We start from the raw sequence: 22,931 nt of genomic DNA on the forward strand, positions 1-22,931 counted from the left end.
TCTGTTACGACCAACTAGTATTTATAACTTTAATTGAACTTAATTTTTAGAAATTACATATTTTATATTTAAATTATTTAAAAATTTTCAATCCCAGCTTTGTGCAGTGGCAGTATCGTAGCCAGTGAGGTTTATTTGAGGCGCAATTATTGCTAATTGAAAACTTAAAATTTTTCAATCCCAGATAATGTAAGGGAATAATTTGATATGTATTATATCTTATATTTGCAGGATTAGCAGTCTGTTGGCTTATGATAACATAGGAGAAAGCTCTAGCAGGAAATTCAGTGCGACAGGGAATGTCTCTGTTACTCTGAAACATTTGTTTTCTATCCTAAAGTTGTCTGGGATGCCGTCCACTGCTCTCTGTGGCATGCTTGTTAAGTTCCAGCCACATTAGAGCCACATTAGAGTTTTCTTCTGTACGTTCTTTTTTTTTTTTTTTAAGATTTTATTTATTTATTCATGAGGGACCCACAGAGAGAGGCGGAGAGAGAAGCAGGCTCCTGCAGGGAGCCCGATGTAGGACTCGATCCCGGGACTCTGGGATCATGCCCTGAGCCGAAGGCAAACTGCTGAGCTACCCAGGTTTCCCTCTTCTGTACTTTTCTTATTCAGTGCTTTTACACTACTCTAGCACGACCCAGAATGCATTTACAGAACTGAAATTCTCCATGTGTGCCTTCACCTTGACCTGAACCATAGTTTAGTATATTTGCCCTCAGGTTGGCTCAGTTTTGGGTTGGTCAGCCTTGCCATCAGTCTTGTCCTGCCCTAATTAGCTTTTAAGTTTTTACCTTGATGATTTTTCCTCAAAAATCAGAGTTTTATATTTCTCTGGTTGTTTCACTGGGAGTTTAAGAGAGGATGGGGTCAGGACGCCTGGGTCAGTTGAGCGTCGGCCTTTGGCCTAGAGCGTAATCCCGGGGTCCTGGGATTGAGTCCCACAGCGGGCTCCCCGCAGGGAGCCTGCTTCTCCCTCTGCCTGTGTCTCTGCTGCTCTGTGTCTCTCATGAAAATAAATAAATAAAACCTTAAAAAAAAAAAGGAGGGGTTGAATGATGGAAATATAGCACCATCCTTGACCAGAAGAATCTTACCTCTGTTTCTTAATTGCTTGTGTACTTCATTCTGTTTGTGTCAAAATAGGTGGACAGGTTTTCTGAAATTGGGTGGTGTTAGTTTAAGGTCTGGCTTTTATAGAACTGAATAACATTGAATCTGATACCAAATGAGAGGAGAAGCCATTAGACTCTGAGCAGAAGAGTAGTGTCAGATTTTGTTTGTGACAGAATCGTTCAGGCTGCCTGCTTGGTTGAGGCTAGGTTGTAAGGGAGGCCAGTTAGCATGTTAGGTTGATCCTCCCAGTAGCTTGGACTAGACTCTACTAGGGAACATGGGGAGAACTTGTCCGTTTCTGGGTGTATTTTTGAAGGTAAGGTAAACAGGTTATGCTGATGGATTGATTGTGGGGACTCAATGCCAGTTACCAAAGATAACCCAAGTTTTAGCTAGTGGGGTTGCCATTTACTGTGTAGGCATGACTGAAGGAGTGAAAGGTTGGGTGAACAAATTGGGACATGCTGAGTTTCAGATACATTTTAGATGTCCAAGTGGAGTTGTAAAGGGGACAGTTAGATGTAGAAATCTGGAGTTGAGGAAACCGATCTGGGTTGGGAATGTAGAATTTGCTGTAGAGAAAAAAGTTTAGAAAGAGATTTTTTTTTAAAAGGATTTTATTTATTTATTTATTCATGAGAGATACACAGAAAGAAGCAGAGACACAGGCAGAGGGAGAAGCAGGCTCCATGCAGGGAGCCCAGTGTGGAAATTTCTCAGTCCCGGGACTCCAGTATCATGCCCTGGGCTGAAGGCAGGCTCTAAACCGCTGAGCCACCCAGGGATCCTCGAGATCTTGTGTGTTTTTTTTATTTTTTTTTTTTAAGAATCTCATTACAAGTGAAGAATTTTTAAATTGGTGTGACTTGATTTTTGCCCTGGTAGATAATAGAGCTCCAACTAATTTGAAAATCACTTTACTGCTCTATTATCCAATCAAGTTTGAATCAGTAGGAATTACTTGAGATAATCCCAGAGCGATTAGGGCAAATTTATTTCAAGACTCTGTATGGTTCTGCTTAAGTTAATGCCTGATCCTTTCTTGCCTTATCCATCCTCCCCTCTCAACCTCTTAACCAAAGGAGGTCATCATGATTCAGTATGTGAATGTATAGTGTGCTATTTGCTGAGAGAGATTCCAAGCTTGCGAGGTTTGATTATTATTTTTTTTTAATATTTTATTTATTCCTTGGAGAGAGATAGAGAGAACACAAGCAGGGAGGAGTGGCAGGGGGAAAGAGAGAAGCAAACTCTGCTGAGCACGAGCCCAATATGGGGCTGGATCCCAGGACCCTGAGATCATGACCTGAGTCGAAGGCAGCCACCCAACCAACTAAACCAGCCAGGCTCCTCTGTGAGATTTGATTTTTGACCTGCTATTGCTTCAGGGAACCTTGCATATTATTTCCTCTGAAAAGGAGTTTAATCTTTGAATCATAGGGAAATGAGACAGATAATCATATTTTTGTTAGACTTGTGTTCAGAGATTATTGTTGGCAAAAGTTTTAATTCACAATTCTGTTAGATACTGCTGAAACCATTTCACAGTTCAACTTACTAGCATCCTGTGATGAGAGTGAGTGTGGTTCTTTATAAGTCTTAATTGAAGCAATGAATACATAGCAGAGATCAGAGATTAGAAGCCAAAAGCCAGTCCTTGTGTTACTATTTGGGATCTAGAATTATAAATAACATGCCAAGTAGTAATTTGATTCTTTGTGTAACATTTTGTTAGAGGTAAGAATTTCTTTTTTACCTTTCAGCATAAATTCCCATCTAATAAAATCTGCCACTATGTACCTAGAATTACTGTGGTACCTGCTAGTGACCTACAATAAAGCAAGTCATGGTTTAGAAGCCACATGCTTCGTTTCCAAATACTTGATTACCTTTCACAAGAATTTGTATTCTTCCTTCATTCTGACAACATCTTCCTCTTTAAATATGTCAGTGCTAGGACACCTGGGTTGTTCAACAGTTGAGTGTCTGCCTTTGGCTCAGGGCATGATCCTCCCGAAGTTCCGGGACTGAGTCCCATATTGGGCTCCCAGCATGGAGCCTGCTTCTCCCTCTGCCTACGTCTCTGCCTTTTGTGTGTCTCCCATGAATGAATAAATTAAATCTTTTTAAAAATAATAAATAAGTAAAAAATATGTCAACGTGTTCTTATTCCCCAAAGGTATTGAGAAAGCATGTATTTATGTAAATGTAGTAGTTTGAAGATGGGAGAGTTTCTGACTGAACTGTCAGACAATAGACTATTTTAGACAGACTTAAAAGGTTGAATAGAATGGAAAGAGCTTTAGACCCAAAAACGCTCCGCCCCTTTGTATCCTTGTTACCCTAGATGTGTCTTTTCACTTGCGGAGCCTTGGTTTCTATATCTGTGAGCATGGAAGCAGTAATACTTTCCTTGCAGGGTTAACTTGACAACTTGTTCTGTATGTGAAGTCCCTAGAGTGTCGCATCAAGGATAGAGGGAGTGCCCAATAAACGGTAGCAACTCTTGCCTTTGTTGCCTTCCTCACAGTGTGCTATGGGGATTTGACAGCTTTTACTCTTCAGGAAAGTAGTCTCAAATTCAGTTGGTGTAAAGGCATTAGTTTTTAAGTATATTTTGGTAAGATATTTTCTGTTTACTGCCTGAGATACTTAACTCAGTGGCTAAAGTAGGACTTCATTCATTTTGTCTCTTGTATGTTTTTAGTTCACTAGACGCTTGTTCTAAATGTAGTCATTTCATTTCTTGGCAACTTCATCGTCTACTGAGTAGGAATTCGTTTATCTGTTTTCTGAAGACTCAAGCGTGTTAACAAATACACATAGAGTGCATATAAGTGTTAGATACTCAGTCAGACATAGAAATAGATCTCAGCATAAATTGTCTTTTGATCTTGCTATAGAGGACTCTGTTGAAATTTCCCTGTTCTTCATTTATCATTATGAGTACATAAAGCGTTTCAGTTTTTTCATTTGGATTTTTATTTTGCTTTATAATGTACTCACATTTATAGTGCATAGTTTGTTGTGTGACAGACATGTTTCATGCTATGAGATCCTCCCTAACTGAAACTTTTTTTAATTGACTATGAACTGTTAGGCTTAAGGAGGGAAAAACTTGGACAGGAAGCTGCTGGGATGTCTCTGTCTATTAGGGGACCTTTGGATGAATTTCCTTTTGAAACTGTGGACTTTTGAAACTGTGAACTTTCCAGCCAACCTGCTGAAGGGTTTGAGGGATGTAACTTGTTGACTATGGGGATCAGCACACCTCATTACAGATTTGCCTGAAACAAAAGCAGTTGCGATCACTTCTTGTCAAAATCCAGTTATTCCTTACACTCTAATGTCAGTAGCAGTCATTACAGTGGGTCTCAATGCATGTCACCCAAAGGTGAATGCTGGTTGCACACTCTGCCCTGCCTGGCTCTCCCTCTATACCCACTACTGTGAGCTAATGTGGATACTGCTTCGACAGAGGTTCTGCTCCATAGGTGTCACACTCTTCTAGTGTGACATTTAGCAACTACATCAGTTTCTCTGGATCATGTCCACACCCTCTGCAGAATTGGCGATTATGCATCAAGAGTGATCCTGCCCTCATCTTGCCATTGCCTGGTTGAAGCAGGTGCTACCTTGCTTCCCAGTCCCGAGCGCTATGAAAGGGAGAGCAGAGTCAACTGTTGACTGGATTTCAGACAGCAGAGAATGTGTGGGATTGCTTCACTTTTTCAGAGTACTGGTTGGCATTAGAAATAGAAATGTATTAGGGAAATGAGTTATACGTGTCATCCAAGTCTAAGAGAACAGTGAACCTCTTTTATTTTTTCTTCTGCTGAGTTGATACCTCCCTGTCATTTCTTAGGGCTCTAAACCATTTTCTGGGCTACAAAGCCTACTTGCTTTGCCTACTTTGCTAGGCAAAGGGCAGAGTTTATCATTAGTATGCCATCTTGTTTGTTCAGAATGACTAATGGATGCTACATTTGTGGCAAGTGGGTGGTTTGAGGTTATTAGCATTTGAGACTAGCCTTGTGACCCCTATGCTATTGGTGTCAGTCAAAGGTGAATAAGACATTCCCAGTTGTAAAGCGAACTTAGTCATGGTTGGAAAATATACATTTGAAAATCTTCCTGACTTCTTAGTTTTGTCTAGTAATAATAAACACTCAGAAGGAAAGGACACTGGCAATTACCAGGGTGAGAAATTGGGAAAGTAGGATATGTGAGGGAACCATGGTACTGAAATGATTTGGTGAGGGGTAGTGGAATAGTAGATACAGCTCTTCCTGATGAACTGTAAAATTCCATAGAATAAAGGAATCAAAGGTCATGATGGGGACAAATAGAATCAAAAACATTGAAAATATGGGATAGGTGGGGCGTGAGTGATTGTTGTAGAGGAGGTTTTCTGATTTCAGGATTTTGAAGGTAAAACAGTGCCCACCAGTGATGGCAATTGTGACTTCACCTTTGCGGAGTTTAATGAGCATGACCTCAAAAGTATTTCAGTTGTAGGATATTCCGTTGATAGAAAAGGCACTGATACATGTTTCAGAGTTGGAAGAATAATGGCAAGGAATAAAGAACCATGTGATAGAATCATTTATGTGTTCTTAGGAGTATCTGAAAAGTCAATCCATAATACCAGAAGAGAAAAAAGGCATCATAGGTAGATTTTGTAAAATTTGAAAAAGGAAGTATTTTTTAAAATACCACAGTTCAGCAATATTCTGGAAGTGGCATTTGGGAGCAGGAAGGATACAGAGTCTTTTTTATTTCCTTGTGGATTTGAAGAAGGCATAATATGGGGACCTCTTTTGGAGAGGCCAGTAAGGTGTTTGTTATCCTATGAAAAAAGCCAGATTTGGTGAGTAGCTAAAGGAATTTGAGTTGGTATTAAGAATTAAGGGAAATCTTACCTTACATTAATGGTATTTCATTTTGTCTGGTGATGGGAACAGGTAAGAGGACAGGCAGTTACTATAAGGCAAGATTGATATCGGCCTGGATCAGAATGAGAGATTGAGGTGGGAAGGCAAAACTTTTCAAATATGCAGAGTAAAGGAACTTGGTGTTTGCTGTATCCAGCGCATATTGATGCTTCTGTGGTCCAGATGTCTCCTAGGAACTTGGGATACTCAGATGATTAAGATTGAGTGCTTGTCCTTCAGGAGATTGTAACGCAATGAGCCAGACAGACCCTGATAACCAGGTACATGCCACCCTGCAGTAAGTGCTGCAAGTGGAATGGTAGAGAGACAGGGCCTGAAGCTTTTCTGTGGAAATCAAGAAGTGCCTCACAGGAGATGTAGCCTTTTGAACTAAATTTCAGAGGATCTATGGGAATTTACTAGGCAAGGAGGGGTAGAAAGGGTGTTCCAGGCAAAGACATGAAATGCTGGGTGTGTTCAGGTGAGTCCAGAGCAGCAACCAGTATAGGAAATGTAGGGGGATTGGAAGAGGTACACACGAGACAGTGGGCTGTGTGCTATAATGCCAATTGGCAGTTCAATCCTACTTAGGTTAGACAGTCTAGATTTCTGCATTAAATAAAAATAATACTAACAGCTGAAATTACTAATTTCACTTTTTTCTCTTAGAGTCACAATTTTAGCAAAGATAAAAGGATCCATAATCTCTTCTTGTCTTTGTTCACATTTTTAATTATAGAGTGTAATTATAGCTTAGGAATATTGGAGTGTTTTACTTCTTTTCACTTTATTATATCCTTACTACTTTTCCAAATTAGTTTTGATTACGACCACCATATTCATTAAGTGAATGTTCCCGTAGAAGAGTAAATGCATAAGATGCTTCTTGTAGTATCATCCATAGTGATGAAAATGAAAAAGTTGGAAGCATATTAGGCATCTAATATTAGGGGAATGGTTTGGTAGATTATAGGTTATCAAATTTTAAGGTGGAATTGAATTTGCTTGAGTGACAGATTAAGATGTGGGAATTACAGAAAGAGAGAACCAACCTGAGATTTCAGGTTTCTAAGTGGAATTTTAACACTTTTGCCTCTTTGATGGATTTGGATGCTAGGAGCGTACATGCACTTGCTTTTAACCAATACATATGTAATATATTAAAGAGTATTAGACTAATTTTTAATACATTACCCCTAATTACATTGTAAGTGATCAGTAAGTTGTTCATTACTTTTTTTGCAAAGATATTTACTGTAGTTGGTCATCACAATTTGAGGAGCTGTTTCTTTTAATGTTAAATTTGACAAATTATGGTTCATTCCAGCAGCAAATTGCCCGACCCTCACAAGAAGAAAAAGTAGAAGAAAAAGAAGAAGATAAAGCAGAAAAAACAGAAAAAAAAGAAGAAGAAAAGAAAGATGAAGAAGAAAAAGATGAAAAGGAGGACTCTAAGTGAGTTAAATGATTAGATATTAGTCTTATTTTTAAATCATGAGCCTACTGACTCTCAGAGGTATAAAATTTTAGATAAAAGAATGAATGGGGTGTTTTTTTAGTTGTTAAGCCATCAGTTGTTCAAGTGAGACATTTAAACTCCCATCTGGTCAGTGGTTCTGCTCATATGGAACTGTCCTATCTTGATTTGTACTTTTTTCCTAAAATTTCTATTAATCATTCATTTTTAGTGATGTATGGAGGATGCAAAAGTACATAAGATATGTACTGTTCCGGGCATCCCATCCCTGGATGGCTCAGCGGTTTAGTGCCTGCCTTTGGCCCAGGGTGCAATCCTAGAGTCCTGGGATCGAGTCCCACGTGGGGCTCCCGGCATGGAGCCTGCTTCTCTCTCCTCCTGTGTCTCTGCCTCTCTCTCTTATTTAGTATCATGTCCATAATCTTCTTAGAGGCATGTATAGTTCTAAATTGCACAAGATTTTTGTCTGCTCTTGTTTCCAGAGAGAACACCAAGGAAAAGGACAAGACGGAAGGTACAGCAGAAGAAACGGAAGAGAGAGAACAGGCCACGCCCCGGGGACGAAAGACCGCCAACAGTCAGGGCCGCAGAAAGGGCCGGATCACCAGGTCCATGACCAACGAAGCTGCGGCGGCCAGTGCTGCAGCCGCTGCAGCTACCGAGGAGCCCCCGCCGCCTCTGCCACCGCCACCAGAGCCCAGTGAGTAGGCAGGATGGGAGTGGACAGGCCAGAATTTTGTGCGGGATTCTGTTGTGGTACCAGGGTAGAGTAGGAGGGTCCTTGGATGTTGACAACCTAGACATAATCTGAAAGTGTGGCCTTCACACCTTTTTTTTAAGACTTTATTTATTTATTTATTTATTTATTTATTTATTTATTTATTTATTTATCTATCTTTTATTTATTTATTTATTTATTTATTTATTTATTTATTTATTTATTTATTTATTTATGAGAGAGAGAGAGAGAGACAGACAGACAGACATAGGCAGAGGGAGAAGCAGGCTCCATGCAGGAAGCCCGATGTGGGACTTGATCCTTGAGATTCTGGGGGTATCACGCTCTGAGCCAAAGGCAGACACTCAACTGCTGAGCCACCTAGGCGTCCCTACACTTACTTACTTACTTACTTACGTTTTTTTTTTTTTTTTTTTAAGTTTTCTTTTAATCACCTGGTGCTCATCATGACAAGTATACTCCTTAATCCCCATCACTTGTTTCAGTCCCCCAACCCAGCTCCCCTCTGGTGACCACCAGTTTGTTCTCTAGAGTTAGAAGTCCGTTTGTTTCTCTTTTTTTCCCTTTGCTTGTTTGCTTTGTTTGTTAAATTCCACATATGAGTGAAATCATATGGTATTTGTCTTTCTCTGACTGACTTCACTTAGTATTATACTCTAGCTTTTGTTGTTTCCTTCATTATGCAGAACCTTTTTATTTTATTTATTTTTAAAATTTAACTTAAATTTTTTTAGCATGAGAGGCAGAGAGAGAGAGAGAGAGAAAATCCCAAGCAGCTCCATACCCAGTGCAGAGCCTGACATGGGGCTTGATCTCACAACCCTGAGATCATGACCTGAGCCAAAACCAAGAGCCAGACACTTAACTGAGCCACCCAAGTGCCCCAGAAGCTTTCTATTTTGATGTTGTAGTCCCAGTAGTTTATTTTTCCTTTTTCCCTTGCCTCAAGGGACCTATCTAGAAAAACATTACTACAGCCAATGTCAAGAGAAATTACTGCCTGTGCTTTTTTCTAGGATTTTTTTTGGTTTCATGTCTCATATTTAGGCCTTTAATCCATTTTTAATTTATTTTTGTGTTTGATGTAAGAAACTGGTCCATTCTTTTGTATGTTGCTGTCTAGTTTTCCCAACAGCATTTGTTGAAGAGACTGTCTTCGTCCTATTGAGTATTCTTTACTGCTTTGTCGAAGATTAGTTGATCATGTAATTGTGTGTTTATTTCTGGATATTCTCTTCTGTTCCATTGATCTGTGTGTCTATTTTTGTGTCAGTACCATATTGTTTTAATGATTACAGCTTTGTAGTATAACTTGAAGTCAGGAATTGTGATGCCTCCAATTTTGTTTTCCTTTTTCAAGATTGCTTTGACTGTTCAAGGTCTTTTTTAGGTCCATACAAATTTTAGGATTGTTTGCTCTAGTTCTATGAAAATTGCTGTTGGTATTTTGATAGGGATTGCATTGAATGGGTAGATTGCTTTGGGCAGTATAGGCATTTTAACAATATTCTTCCAATCAGTGAGCATGGAGTGTTTCTCCATTTCTTTGTGTTGTCTTGAATTTCATCAGTGTTTTATAGTTTTCAGAGTACAGATCTTTTACCCTTTGATTAGGTTTATTCCTAGGTATCTTTATTTTTGGTGCAGTTGTAAATGGGATTGTTTTCTTATTTTCTCTTTCTGCTGTTTCATTATTGGTGTATAGAAATGCAACAGATTTCTGTATGTTGATTTTTGTATGCTGCAACTTGGCTAAATTTGTTTATCAGTTCAAGCAGTCTTTTGAGTTTTCTGTATATAGTATCATGTCATTTGCAGATAGTGAAACTTTTACGTATTCATGGCCTTTAAAGTTTTTAAACTTTAATATCAATGTCTTTTGAAAAAGATCTGCCCGAATCTTGCTATCTATACACCCGTTTTTCTTTTTACTTAGTTGTAATCTTAGTGTACATGCCACTTTGTCTGATGTTTTAACTTGACATATATTATATAAATATATTCTAGTTTCTAAGTGATCTTCATTTTTATTTTTTGTTGGCTGTGAAATGTTGGCCTCATGTTCCCTGAGGCACAATTTTTTTTTTAAAGATTTTATTTATTTATTCATGAGAGACACATAGAGAGAGGCAGAGACATAGGCAGAGGGAGAAGTTGGGAGACCCCAGTGTGGGTCTCGATCCTGGGACTCTGGGATCATGCCGTGAGCCGAAGGTAGACACTCAACCGCTGAGCCACTCTGGCATCCCATGATTTCTTGAACTATTCCCTGTTGTGAACGATTAGGCTGTCCTCTGCCCCCTTGTCTTTAAACTAATACAGATAGCACTGTAAGGACAAAACAAATCTTAATTCACATAACATTTTCTTTCTGTTAAATTATTTTTTATAGGAATAAATTCTTAGCTAAGGGAATACTAGGTCTAAGGGTCCAAGCATTTTTCTCTTTCACTGAGTATTGTCTCTTTAGTTTATAGAGGGATCATGTTAACGATGTTTGTATTAATTGACTCAGTGGTACCAGTTTTACATAAAGAAGTTAGGTTCTAGGGATGGCAAGAAGAATGCAAGGAAAATAACAAGACAAGCACGTGGGGGCAGGTCATGATGGACCATTTGAATTGTATCCTGCTTTGCTTACAAAGTGGGAGCTTACAGAGGTTTTTAAGTAGAAGAACACTGTAAACAGATTGGTGCTTTATTTTTCTTTTTTAAGATTTTTTTATTTATTTATCCATGAGAGACACAGATAGAGAGGCAGAGACATAGGCAGAGGGAGAAGCAGGCTCCATGCAGGGAGCCTGACGTGGGACTTGATCCTGGGTCTCCAGGATCAAGCCCTGGGCTGAAGGCAGTGCTAAACTGCTGAGCCACCTGGATTGCCCCACATTGGTGCTTTAGAAAGTGAACTAGTGACAGTGTGGAGGTCAGGTTGGAAAGAGTGAAGGATGGAGGCAGAGAGACCAGCTAGAAGGGCGTTACTCTGCATGCCATGGCCCAGGCAAGAGGAGGGTGGATTCAGGAGATTAGTACTGACACACATCATTGCATGTCAGTAGTAAATGGAAGGATTAAAAAGTTGGTCTGAGGAGACTGTTAATTCGAGTACTGGGTGGGTGATAATACTATTAGTTGAGGAGAATATGGCAGGACTTTATTTCATGCCTCGTAGTCTTAATTTTCATTCTAATGTAGAAGAGAAAATGATCCATCTGTGTTTACTAGGTATCAGGCACTGAGGATGAGCATAGGGCCTCCAGGAGTGAGGAAAAGATGGGGAATTCAAAGAGCAAGAAAGCACCGTATCTGGATAGGAAGAGGGAGGGTTGTTTCTTCCCTTGACACTTCAGGAGAAGAGAGATGGAACTTGAATATGTGGGAACACACTGAGTGAAGTGGGACTTCATAGAAAATAAACTAATGGTGTTCAAACATGTAGACATGGGTGGAACTTCAAAGAACATTAAGAAAGATCCTAACACTGAGAGGCCCTAACTATTCCCCCTTAATAGGTTGGGGAGAGCCTGCCACCATCCTCTCCATCATTTCTTTCACCTACTGCTTCAGAAAGACTTTATGTCAGATAAACAGGTCGGTGCCATATAATCTGTGAATGAGCTTAATTTTTCCCTGCCTTACTGGGTGTTCTCTCTTTATTTCAGTTTCCACAGAGCCTGTAGAAACCTCTCGATGGACAGAAGAAGAAATGGAAGTCGCTAAAAAAGGCAAGTGATAGTACTTTAGGTTCTTCGGGGTTTTGGTTGGATTGGGTTGGGGTTTTCAGGGTTATTACTAATAACTCAGATGGAACTAATTTTTTTTTTAATTAAAAAAAGAATGTTCTTTGGTGGTAAATAGAATTTGGAGATAGACTTGAATTCTTTCTGATGGAATGGTCCCCTCTCAGGTAACCCCGCTGTGCCTTGCTTAAGAGGCCCACTTTTGAGGGATTTAATATTCTCTGCACAGTTTTATTTTGAATGTCATTTTGTTAGAAAGCATTTTGTTAGAATAGCTGTGATTAAATGTTTTGGAGGGTATTTTAATATAAACAGTCTATATTTTCAATTACTTAAAAGTTGGAATGTTAATAGTGTGGTACATATCTTCTCGGTTTATATTTGGTAAGGCATTTGGCTGTAAACTGGTAAGAAATTGCACTGCTATTCAGAGATGAGGGCATGAACTTTGGAGCTAGACAAAGGTTTAAACTTTGTCTTTTCCCACTCATCAGTATGTGGCTCTGATCTTACTCTGCAACATTATGAATCTTGCATTTTTCTGTTGTTGCTTATTAACATAGTGTAATTCGAAATTGAAGTAAAATTTCTAATAGGATAAGTAATTGGTTTATAAATAAAAAATCATTTGTGTTTTAAATGAAATAATTTTGAGAAAGATTAGCCAGCTCTTGGGAGTTAAGTATTTCCTTATAGTTCTAAGTAGAAATTATTGTAGGGGCACCTGGGTGGCTCAGTCAGTTGAGTGTGTCTGCCTTCGGCTCAGGTCATGGCTGAGCCCCACGTCTGAGTGGGGAGTCTGCTTCTCACTCCTGCTGCTTGTGCTCTCTCACTCCCAAATAAATAAATAAAATCTTACAAAAAGAAATTATTGTAAATAAATTGACCTTTTAGCGATATATTTCAGATTTATTTTCTGTTTAATAGTTAATGAATGATACATTTGAGAGTCCTATAAACCAACTTTACCAAAAATATGGCAGTTTAACATGTTCTTTGTTCAAAATATTTTTGTTTGATTTTATTTGCCATGATTAGCAAGTTTGTGATTTGTCATGATTACATGTATAACTTTTTAAAAGACTCACATTTAAGAAGAAAAGATTCACATTTATTCTCATCTAATTATCAGAATGTCATAGTAGAGTAAGTAGATATTAGCTACATCATAGTGTGATCTCTTTCAGGTAGATAAGACTTTCATAGGACTATTTAGTTTCCACTCTTCTCACCTCTGTTCATGGGTCAGAAGGATTTGGAAGTGACCTTCTAATTGTCATTGTTAAGGAAAGCTACTCACATTAACCTTGAAAAACTCATTTTTTTCTATAAATTGTTAAATTTGTACTAGAAACTCCTGCTCAGATACATTGGAGCAGATATCTAAAGTATATCCCTGTCTGTATAGCTCTCTGTGTTTATGCGCATTTATATACCCATATTCCTTGCACATTGGTGTGTGTATGTATATATGTTACTGATTAAAAAGTGTTGGATTGCATAGATTTCTGTGACGCATTATATTACTACAGGTTTTTCCTTTTTTTTTTTTTTTTAATTTTTTAAATTTATTTATGAGTCATAGAGAGAGAGAGAGAGGCAGAGACACAGGCAGAGGGAGAAGCAGGCTCCATGCACCAGGAGCCTGACGTGGGATTCGATCCCGGGTCTCCAGGATCACGCCCTGGGCCAAAGGCAGGCGCTAAACCGCTGCGCCACCCAGGGATCCCTGGTTTTTCCTTTTTTTTTTAAAAACTGGTTAATTTTTTTGAGAGCATTTCTTGATTGTGAATGGATTGAAGACATGCTGTTTATAAATGTAGTCCTATATATCTTTATTTTGTGTTAAATATTTATGTGATTATCTTATTAGCTTTATATTGATATACTGTTTCCAAAGACTTAGAAGTATCTAATCACTCAGTTTTACAAGTGTTTGAGTTGTTACCGTGGGTCCAACATTGTCCTAGCTCTCTGGGAGATATGTAACATGGATAAAGTTGAGCCCTCCCATTAATGATCAGGTTTTAAATTTGGGTGGCAAAATAGAGTGGTCAGTTGCCTGTCAATGCATATTTAAGTATTAAAATTTATCAATAATTGAAAACACATTTTTAGTGTTAATGATTGTGAATACTGTAGTTAACTTGATTTTACTATTTCTCTTGTTTGCTTTATCACATGTTGTTCAATTTATGGTCTGTTTTTCAAATATAGGTCTTGTAGAACATGGTCGTAACTGGGCAGCAATTGCCAAAATGGTGGGAACTAAAAGTGAAGCGCAATGTAAAAACTTCTATTTTAACTATAAAAGGCGACACAATCTTGACAACCTTTTACAGCAGCATAAACAGAAAGTGAGTATATCAGAGGTAGTGAGCCTTTATTCATTTTTACTGATAGTTTTTATTTTGTTTTGTTTTTGAGCTTCAAATACTGGTTTTGAGAGAAACGTTTCTATACCTTGTATTTTTATTTATATGCTAGTGCCTTGGCACAAGTTGACTTCTTCTCTGATTACTGCCCAAGGAGCAAAATTCGTGTTAGTAGTAATGACAGTTCATACTTTTGAATGACCATAGATTAGATTTGAAAACTATAAACATTTTGGAGTTTGAATTGAAAAGTTTAGTTGGAGTTCTGTTGACCGTGTTGAATGAATTAATAATGGCATATTAAAAGCATTTTCTTAGAGAGGAAGAGTCCCTGAGGTAAATATTAAAAACCAGAAAGTATAAATTGTTGAAAATTCCTTAAGAGGAGGTTCCAATGTTTTCAATGTCCACTGAGCTCTTTGAGGATTCCATGAGATCAAAACTGTTTTTGTTTTAAAATATTAATAAAAATATTAAGATGTTGCTTTTTTCCCCCACTGTGTTAGATTTGCCTGGTTAGTGTCAAGGAGTGGTGAGAAAAAAATGCTGATGCCTTAGCATGAATCATGGCAGGGCACCACTGTGCTAAATAAATACTCCACGTATTCTTCATCTCCAGGCATTTGCCGTTTAACAACAAATATGCCAATTTCACTTGTCCTTGGTGAAGCAATAAAAATTAGCTTTATTAAATCTTGACCCTTGAGTACATGGGTGTGATGAAATGAAAAGTGTGCATAAAGCCCTTCTGCTCCATACCAAAGTATGCTGGACCTGTCAAAGGAAAGTTCTTTTGTAGTTGTTTGACTTCCAAGCTGAACTAGCCTCCCTTTTTTAATAGTGTCAGCTTTATTTGGAAGAATAACAGAAAAACTATGATTTTGCAGACTTGGATCCTTGGCAGACATTTTCATGAAAATGAGTGAGACTGTCTTTCAAAGAAAGCAAGCAGAAGTATTTGTTGCCACTTTTAAATTTTGAGTTTTTAAGCAAAAATTAGTATTTTGGAAAATTTGTCCCTCACCGTAAGCTTAATATCTTCCTAATACTCAAAGACTTTTCTGATGAGATCAGTGGTAATAATAGTTAATGTGATATTTTGATATATAGTGAAATGTATGCAAATTTGAAATATCTATGTAACTCTGTAATTTCCAAATGACCAATTTGTGATGTCACAATGGATATCATGTATGGATGGATAAAAGATCTATAGAGTATTTTTAATATACCATCAAGATAGATGGATTTTAATAGAGTACAAAAAATTTATTGATATGGCTTCAGATTTCATATTGCAGTTACCATGTAAGAGATGACTACTTGCTGAGTTTTGGTATAATATCAAAGAATAATATCCATGTTCATTTGAAAAAACTGTTAAAATATGCTTTCCTTTTCAACTACATATCTCTGTGAGGCCAGACTTTATATTTTTTGTAGTAGGCTCCACACCTAATGTGGGGCTTGAACTCACAATCCTGAGATTTTTTTTTTTTTTTTTTTTTTTTTTACAATCCTGAGATTAAGTCACATGCTCTACTGACTAAGCCAGCAAGGCGCTCCCAGACTTTTTTTTAATGTATATATGTCAGCCAAAACAGTATTATGAAAAAATAAAAATTAAAAACAAAAACAAAAAAAACAGTATTATGTCTGCAGATTAGGTTATATCTAGAAGCACATTTAAGAATTGTGCTGTTTTCTGTGAAGGTAGATATTAAAAGGAATTTTTGAAAACAGAAAAAAATGCTACCTTTTCACTAAATTATCCTTCTGTTGTAGAATGTAGGTATTTTTATTAAAAATATTTTTTATGTTGACTTCTAATGGGTTTATTATTTTTAAATGAATTAATAAATATTTTAAGTCTTTTTAATTCAAATATAGTAAATACCTCTCTCTCTATATATATATATATATACACATACATATATGTGTATATATATATATAGAATAGAACCTCCTTAGGGTCTTGAATGCTTTTTAAGAGTGTTGTATCCTTAGACAAAAAAATTTGAGACTCACTGAAGAATGATAGAATGGGTAATAAAAGGGTAGATATTTAAATTTGTTAGGGTTTGAACTTTTAGTAAATATATATATATATATATAACGTATAGCATTGATTTAAAAAGTTATATGCCTTTTAACAAAAATGAAAATGTGTAAAGTTTAGAGATGTGTTGTAGCAACTAAATCAAAGGAAAAAAAGTAGTGACAAAGAGTCTATTGACAAGAGACTGGACTTCAGCAAATACCACTGAAAATGTTTAGAGAGAAAATCAAATAAAGAGTGAAGCAGACATGTTTTTAAAAGATAAGTCAGGGTTCTCCAGAGAAACAAACCAACGGCACGTGTGTGTGTGTGTAGGGAGAGAATATATGAGTGAGTGATTTATTTTAAGAAATTGGCTTATGTGATTGTGGACATTTGGATCTGATGATGTAGGCTGGCAGGCTGGAGACTCATAGAAGAATTGTGGCTGAAGTTCAGAGGTGATCTGCTGACAGATCCTCTTCTTGCTGGAGGGTGGGGTGAGGGGGAGAGCAGGGACCTGTCAGTCTTAGTTCTATTAAGGCCATCAATTGATTGGGTGAAGCACCCCCACCCCCACATTCTGGAGGGTCATCTGCTTTGCTCAGAAGTCTGCTGGTTGAATTGTTAATCTCATCTAAAAAAACACCTGCACAGAAACATCCAGGATAATATTTGACCAAATATCTGGGTGCTGTGGCCCAGCCAAGTTGACACATATAATTAACCATCACAAGTGTCTTTAAAACTTCTTGTTCTAATCATTTTAATAACTTTTTTTTTTTTTTTTTTTTAGATTTTATTCATTTTTTCATGAGAGACACAGAGAGAGAGAGGCAGAGACACAGACAGAGGGAGAAGCAGGCTCCATGCAGGGAGCCAGATGTGGGACTCGACCCTGGGTCTCCAGGATCAGGCCCTGGGCTGAAGGTGGCGCTAAACCGCTGAGCCACCCAGGCTGCCCTGTTTTAATAACATTTAATAACAATTGAAATGACGGGGACAGTATGCTTCTGTTTTTTAGAGTATTTTATCATTTTTAAAAGGATTTTAAGACAAGGACAAGTAGATGACAAATATCTACTATCAAAATGCAGTGCTATATATATATATAGGAGTTATATTTCTGAGGCTTGACTTATTACATTGAAAATTAATGTAATTAATTTCGCTATCATATAGTGAAGAAAATGCTTGGAATGTCGCATGGTAATGGTAAAACATTGTCTCTTCTATATTCATCAGTGGAAATACCAAACAGAATGGGTAGTCCTTAGCAAAGGAGGGATATAGCTTCGCCACTGGAAAAATCCCTATAATAGCTATTATCTAACCCCTAAAAATACTGCAGCCTTTATGCAGTCTTCTTAAAGCTTTTAAGAGTGTAGCCAGAGGATTTTCCCCTTGCATTCCTGCTAGGAACATAGTGATGAATTTTTTTAGCCTCAGAATTACACCTAATTCTGTAACTAACCCTGGGCCGTTATTTTTTTTTCTCTTGACTTAGTTAATGCTTTAGGTTGGATCGTACTAGTGTATTCATTTATGTAAACTAAGAATGAGGAAAAAATAAACAGAATAAGAATACTGGTAATTTTAACAATTGGGATAGCAATGATTTCTTTTCTGCTGTGAGGAGTGTCCCTGGGAGAGGCCCACAGCTGAAGTCTGGTGAAGTTATAGGCTCAGTAAGAGGCAGAGAACAGAGCAGTGCCAGGGCAGGGATCCTCAGGTCTACAGAGACAGGAGACCTTAAGTTTCATAGTTAGCAACATGAGATTATAAATATGATAAATGGCTGATGTCTTACACCTAAATAGATACACATATGCTTTTACAGATAAGGTGATCTCAGTAGAAGAATGAGCAGTTTTATGTAAATACATGGAAAATCCTGTTAAAAAGGGAATTTGTCCTCATAGTAAAAGAAATTCAATAACACTAATGATGATTGGTGACACCAGTGATTAGTTGTTGCTTGAGAAATCACAATCATGGGGCACCTGGGTGGCTCAGTCGGCAAGACATCTGCCTTCGGCTCAGGTCATGGTCCCAGGGTCCTGGGATCCTGGCCCTGCCCAGTGGGAAGCCTGCTTCTCCCTCTGCCCCTCCCCCTGCTTGTGCTCTCTGTCTTTCTCTCTCAAATAAATAAATATAATCTTTAAAAAAAAAATCACAATCATAACTCTTAATATTAGTAAAGGGAAGTTATTGCAGCATTATTAACAATACCAAAGCTTAAAGTTGCTTAGATAACTTAAAATAGGAGAATTTTAAATATTTACTGGTATAGAGTGCTTTATGGAATCATGAATAAATAACAGTAATTTTGAAGAATTTATAAATAGAGGTATGTTCAGATCATGATTATATAAGGCTAGAAAAGATAAATGACTATATTGAGCGATTCTAGTTTTATTTACTATACACAAACATAAGCATGCACATATATAAAAGATTGAAAGCAAATGTGTCAATATACTTAGAATCTCTAGCTGGTGCCATTATGAGCAATTATTGTTTTTCTTAACCTAATTTTCTGGGTCCTCCACATTCCAATGAATATCTTCTTTTTAATAGAAAACATACATAACGTTTATTAGAAAAATACATTATTTGGAGGGGGAGAAGAGCAGGAGTTTTGTGATTTTGGGCTCTTTGTACATGTATGGTGGCGAGAAGTTCAAAAATGATCCACATATAACTTGATCCATTTGATAAGAGTGATCTGTCTACACAAAAGGCCAGTTAGTGGTTACCTTGAGGCAACCTCACCCTAACCAGAGTAGTTGTCAGACATGCAACCTTCTTGTTTAGTATGTGTGTATCAGTGTTCTGTGTTATTTCAGATAGGAAAATGTTCTACTTTTTTCCCTTTTAGTTATTTAAATCATAAATAATTTGATTTAATACTCTTTTAGACTTCCCGGAAGCCCCGTGAAGAGCGAGATGTGTCCCAATGTGAAAGTGTAGCTTCCACTGTTTCTGCTCAGGAAGATGAAGATATTGAAGCTTCTAATGAAGAAGAAAATCCAGAAGATAGTGAAGGTATCTTAAAAATCTTAAATTTAGTTGTGACTTCCACTAGCCCAAATATATAATTATAAGCTTAGTCATTTGACTATTTAAGAATTGCTTCATTAAAGAAACAGTATTCTCATTGTTTTCATGGTATAGAGACCTTAAGCTTGAACACAATGTATTTATTCATTTAATCAACAAATATTTATGTAGCACCTGTGATGATCCAGTTCCTACAACCAGAAGATCTTTAAAATGGCAATCCAGGGGTGCCTGAGTGACTTGGTTGGTTAAGCATCTGACTCTTGATTTCAGCTCAGGTCATGGTCTCAGATTCATGAGATTGAGCTCTACTAAGCATGGAGGCTGATTCTCTCTCCCTCTGCCCCTGCACTCCCCATTCACATTCTCTCTGAAAAATTAAAATTAAAAATAAAAATAAATAAAATGGCAGTCCAACATCAGTAAGCTGTCTGTGCATCTGTATACATCACTGCCATACTTATGTGTCCAGTTAGTATCATAGATTATATTTCTCTCTTTATTGCATGGAGTTGGACTTATTTCAGATTTACAGTGACTTACATATGTCATATATTTCATGTAAAAGGAATTATTGATGCTATAAGCCCTGTTGAAAAGAACGTCAGCCCAAGAAGCTTAAGAACAGAAACAAAATCCTTTTTGTCACTTGAATAAATTAATGACCATTTCCTGAAAAAGTAAATATTTTGAGTTTTTGCTAATTAATGAAAAAAAAAAAGCCCCTAGTTTATTTCAATCTGCATTACTATTAAGGTTTTCTTTTATGAATTGACTGCTTCTGAAGTTGGGATTTTCAGTGATTTTAGTAGCTCTTTATATATTTTATTCATGTTCATGCTTTGTATACACAAATATTTTCTCCATCTCATTCACTTTTTGTTCTGCCTTATTTTTAAATTATCAGAGTTTAAATTTTGTATGTAATTAGAGCTGCTTAAGTATGTTCCTTTGTAGGCACTCATATTCTAAGCTTAGGAAGTTCTATACTTTCCAGGAGTTTCAGAAATATTAGATTTCATTTTATTTTTTTCTACAAGTTGTTATTGGCTTTGAAACTTAAATTTTGTTTTGAATGGGTTTTGGCTTTGAACAATAAGTAGCTTTTTTTCTGTGAGGTTTTGTGGAAAATGAGGCCGGTGTGGCAGGAATGAAGAGAATACTGGAGCAGCAGAGTTTTGGTAAGATTTGGCTTTTAAAAAGCTCCCTCTGGCGTCGTCGTAGAGAATAATCTGAGGTGAAAGATAGGAAGAGTTGTTTCTGGATTTACATTGCCACTTGTGAATTGAACGTAGATACTTGTCTACGTAGATTATGGGGATAAATGAGAGAATGGATTAAAAAATTACTCCTAGGTTTCTGGTTTAATTAGATAGTAAACACTAGAAAAGAAACTGATTTGGATGTGTTGAGTCCATAGATTTAGTCTAGTGTAGGAAATACTGAATTTGTGATTCCTTTGAAATATCTAGGTAAAGATGTAAAAGATTAAAACTCTTTATAAAATGAAACCAATGATGTGGGGAAAAACCAGGGTTACAATGTTAAAAGTCCCTGTAACATTACACTAGAACTTTGCTGTCCAGCTAGTCCACACTAGATACATGTGGTGGCTGTTGAACTCTTGAAATGTGGCTAGTCCAAATTGAGATGTTCTAAATATGTAAAATATAGTCAGATTTTGAAGACTTAGTACCAAAAATGGTAAAGATCTTGCTATTAGTTTTGTATATTACTGTATTTCCACATGATTACATGGTAAAAAGATATTTCAGGCATATTGGGTTAAATAAAATACGCGGTTACAGTTAATTTATCTCTTTTTACTTTTTTAACATGGCCACCAGAAAAATTAAAATTTTAGGCAGTTGTAACACACGTTATGTTCCTGTTGAATGGCCTATTCGAGACTGTCAAACCTCCTGAGTAGAAGGAAAAGCACAGAAATAGGTAGAAATAAACCAGAATGCTGCCATTTATGGGAATGGTTTCTTGTTTCATTTTGTTTTTGCATCTTTCTTCATTTTTCAAATTTAATGTAAATTATTTTTATTTATATTTATTTATTTTAAAATATTTTTTTAAATTCTTATTTATTCAAGTAATTTCTACACCCATCGTGGGGCTCGAACTCATGACCCTGATATTGAATCTCCAGCTCCACCAACTGAGCCAGCCAGGCGCCCCTCATATAAATTATTTTTAGATGTTAAAAGCTTTTACGCTTTCTGTTTCAGAAGGCGAGGACCATTTGACCTCTCTGTCTCAGAGAGCTCTGTAAACAGACACTCCAGCTTCCCAGTGGCCTAAGACTTCACTGAGGCCATCCAAGGAGTATCATTCGTCCCAAATAGCTACTTTCAAGCATGGCTTCTGTCACCACCTGAAACATGTTCATTATCAGATTTTTATGCTGTATCATTATCTTTAAGGTGCTGAAAATAGTTCTGATACAGAAAGTGCTCCTTCTCCTTCACCAGTTGAAGCTGTCAAGCCCAGTGGAGATAGCACTGACAACGGGACTTCTCGAGGAAACACTGAACCTGGGGCTGAACTCGAGTCCACAGTAGAACCTGCACCCAGTACGTCTCCCTCCTCGGCAGTGCAAAGTGCAAAACCAGTTGAAAGTGAAAGTGCGGAAGCACAGGCGAACGACAGCATTGCCGTTGAGGCAGCAGAGCCCATGGACATTGAACATCAGGAGCACAGTGCTGAAGGGACTTCTGTTCTTGAGCTCCCCACGACCGCCAAATCTGACTCCGTAGACGTGGAGATGAGGGTGCCAGAGAGCAATCCGTCTAAAGTTGAAGGTGATACCAAAGAAAGAGACCTGGAGAGAGTGGGCGAGAAGACAGAGCCTAGAGACGAAGACTTGGTGGTGGCCCAGCAGATAGGCACCCAGAGGCCTGAGCCTCAGTCGGACAATGACTCTAGTGCCACCTGCAGTGCAGATGAAGATGTGGATGGAGAGCCCGAGAGGCAGAGGTGAGACTTGCTTCTCTAACATTATCCCATTTTTGGGCCCTGTTGGATGCTGACTGAGTCACGGGGCATTGCTGGCCACAGAGATTGTTCCTGTATGAGTATTGGCAGGTTAGAGGCAGTCTGCATACTTTTCATGTTGGGTTATGATGATGTTCATCTGTTTAAATAACCAAGAAAAATTGTGTGATCATTATTTTCTAATGAAGAAGATAATTTTTTTTCCATTTTGATTGTTACATGCATTCCATATGTAACAAAGAAGGGGATTTCATCTAAGAAAAGTTGTGAAATCAACTACAGATGACTGCCATTCCTGGTATTGGAAGCAGTATGTTGTGGTGGTGAAGGCAGAGGCAAGAGGCGTTGGCTTTTTTGCTTTGATACCATATGGCTTCAAAGCAAGGCCTACTGTACCTGTGTATTAGATGTTAGAAAATGTTGAGAGGAGGAACATGTTCAGT

The 22,931-nt window shown here is 37.6% G+C and overlaps 1 protein-coding gene and 1 pseudogene across 13 annotated transcripts in view; both read left to right on the forward strand.

Moving 5' to 3' along the window:
• Nucleotides 1-22,931, forward strand: part of NCOR1 (nuclear receptor corepressor 1) — a 148,847-nt gene that overhangs the window by 75,738 nt on the left and 50,178 nt on the right. For 6 of the 13 annotated variants that reach the window (XM_038537000.1, XM_038537008.1, XM_038537003.1 and 3 more), the window contains 7 exons: nucleotides 7,381-7,508; nucleotides 8,013-8,230; nucleotides 11,932-11,994; nucleotides 14,227-14,366; nucleotides 19,344-19,470; nucleotides 20,604-20,666; nucleotides 21,918-22,470. In XM_038537000.1, coding sequence (XP_038392928.1) covers nucleotides 7,381-7,508; nucleotides 8,013-8,230; nucleotides 11,932-11,994; nucleotides 14,227-14,366; nucleotides 19,344-19,470; nucleotides 20,604-20,666; nucleotides 21,918-22,470 — 1,292 coding nt within the window. The remainder of the gene's footprint in view (nucleotides 1-7,380; nucleotides 7,509-8,012; nucleotides 8,231-11,931; nucleotides 11,995-14,226; nucleotides 14,367-19,343; nucleotides 19,471-20,603; nucleotides 20,667-21,917; nucleotides 22,471-22,931) is intronic. The other 7 variants (XM_038537009.1, XM_038537014.1, XM_038537004.1 and 4 more) reach the window with 6 other exon arrangements.
• On the forward strand, nucleotides 96-256 carry LOC119872082 (annotated as a pseudogene).

Source organism: Canis lupus, chromosome 5 (assembly GCF_011100685.1).
Source record: "Canis lupus familiaris isolate Mischka breed German Shepherd chromosome 5, alternate assembly UU_Cfam_GSD_1.0, whole genome shotgun sequence".
In the NCBI taxonomy this organism is placed as follows: Eukaryota; Metazoa; Chordata; class Mammalia; order Carnivora; family Canidae; genus Canis; species Canis lupus.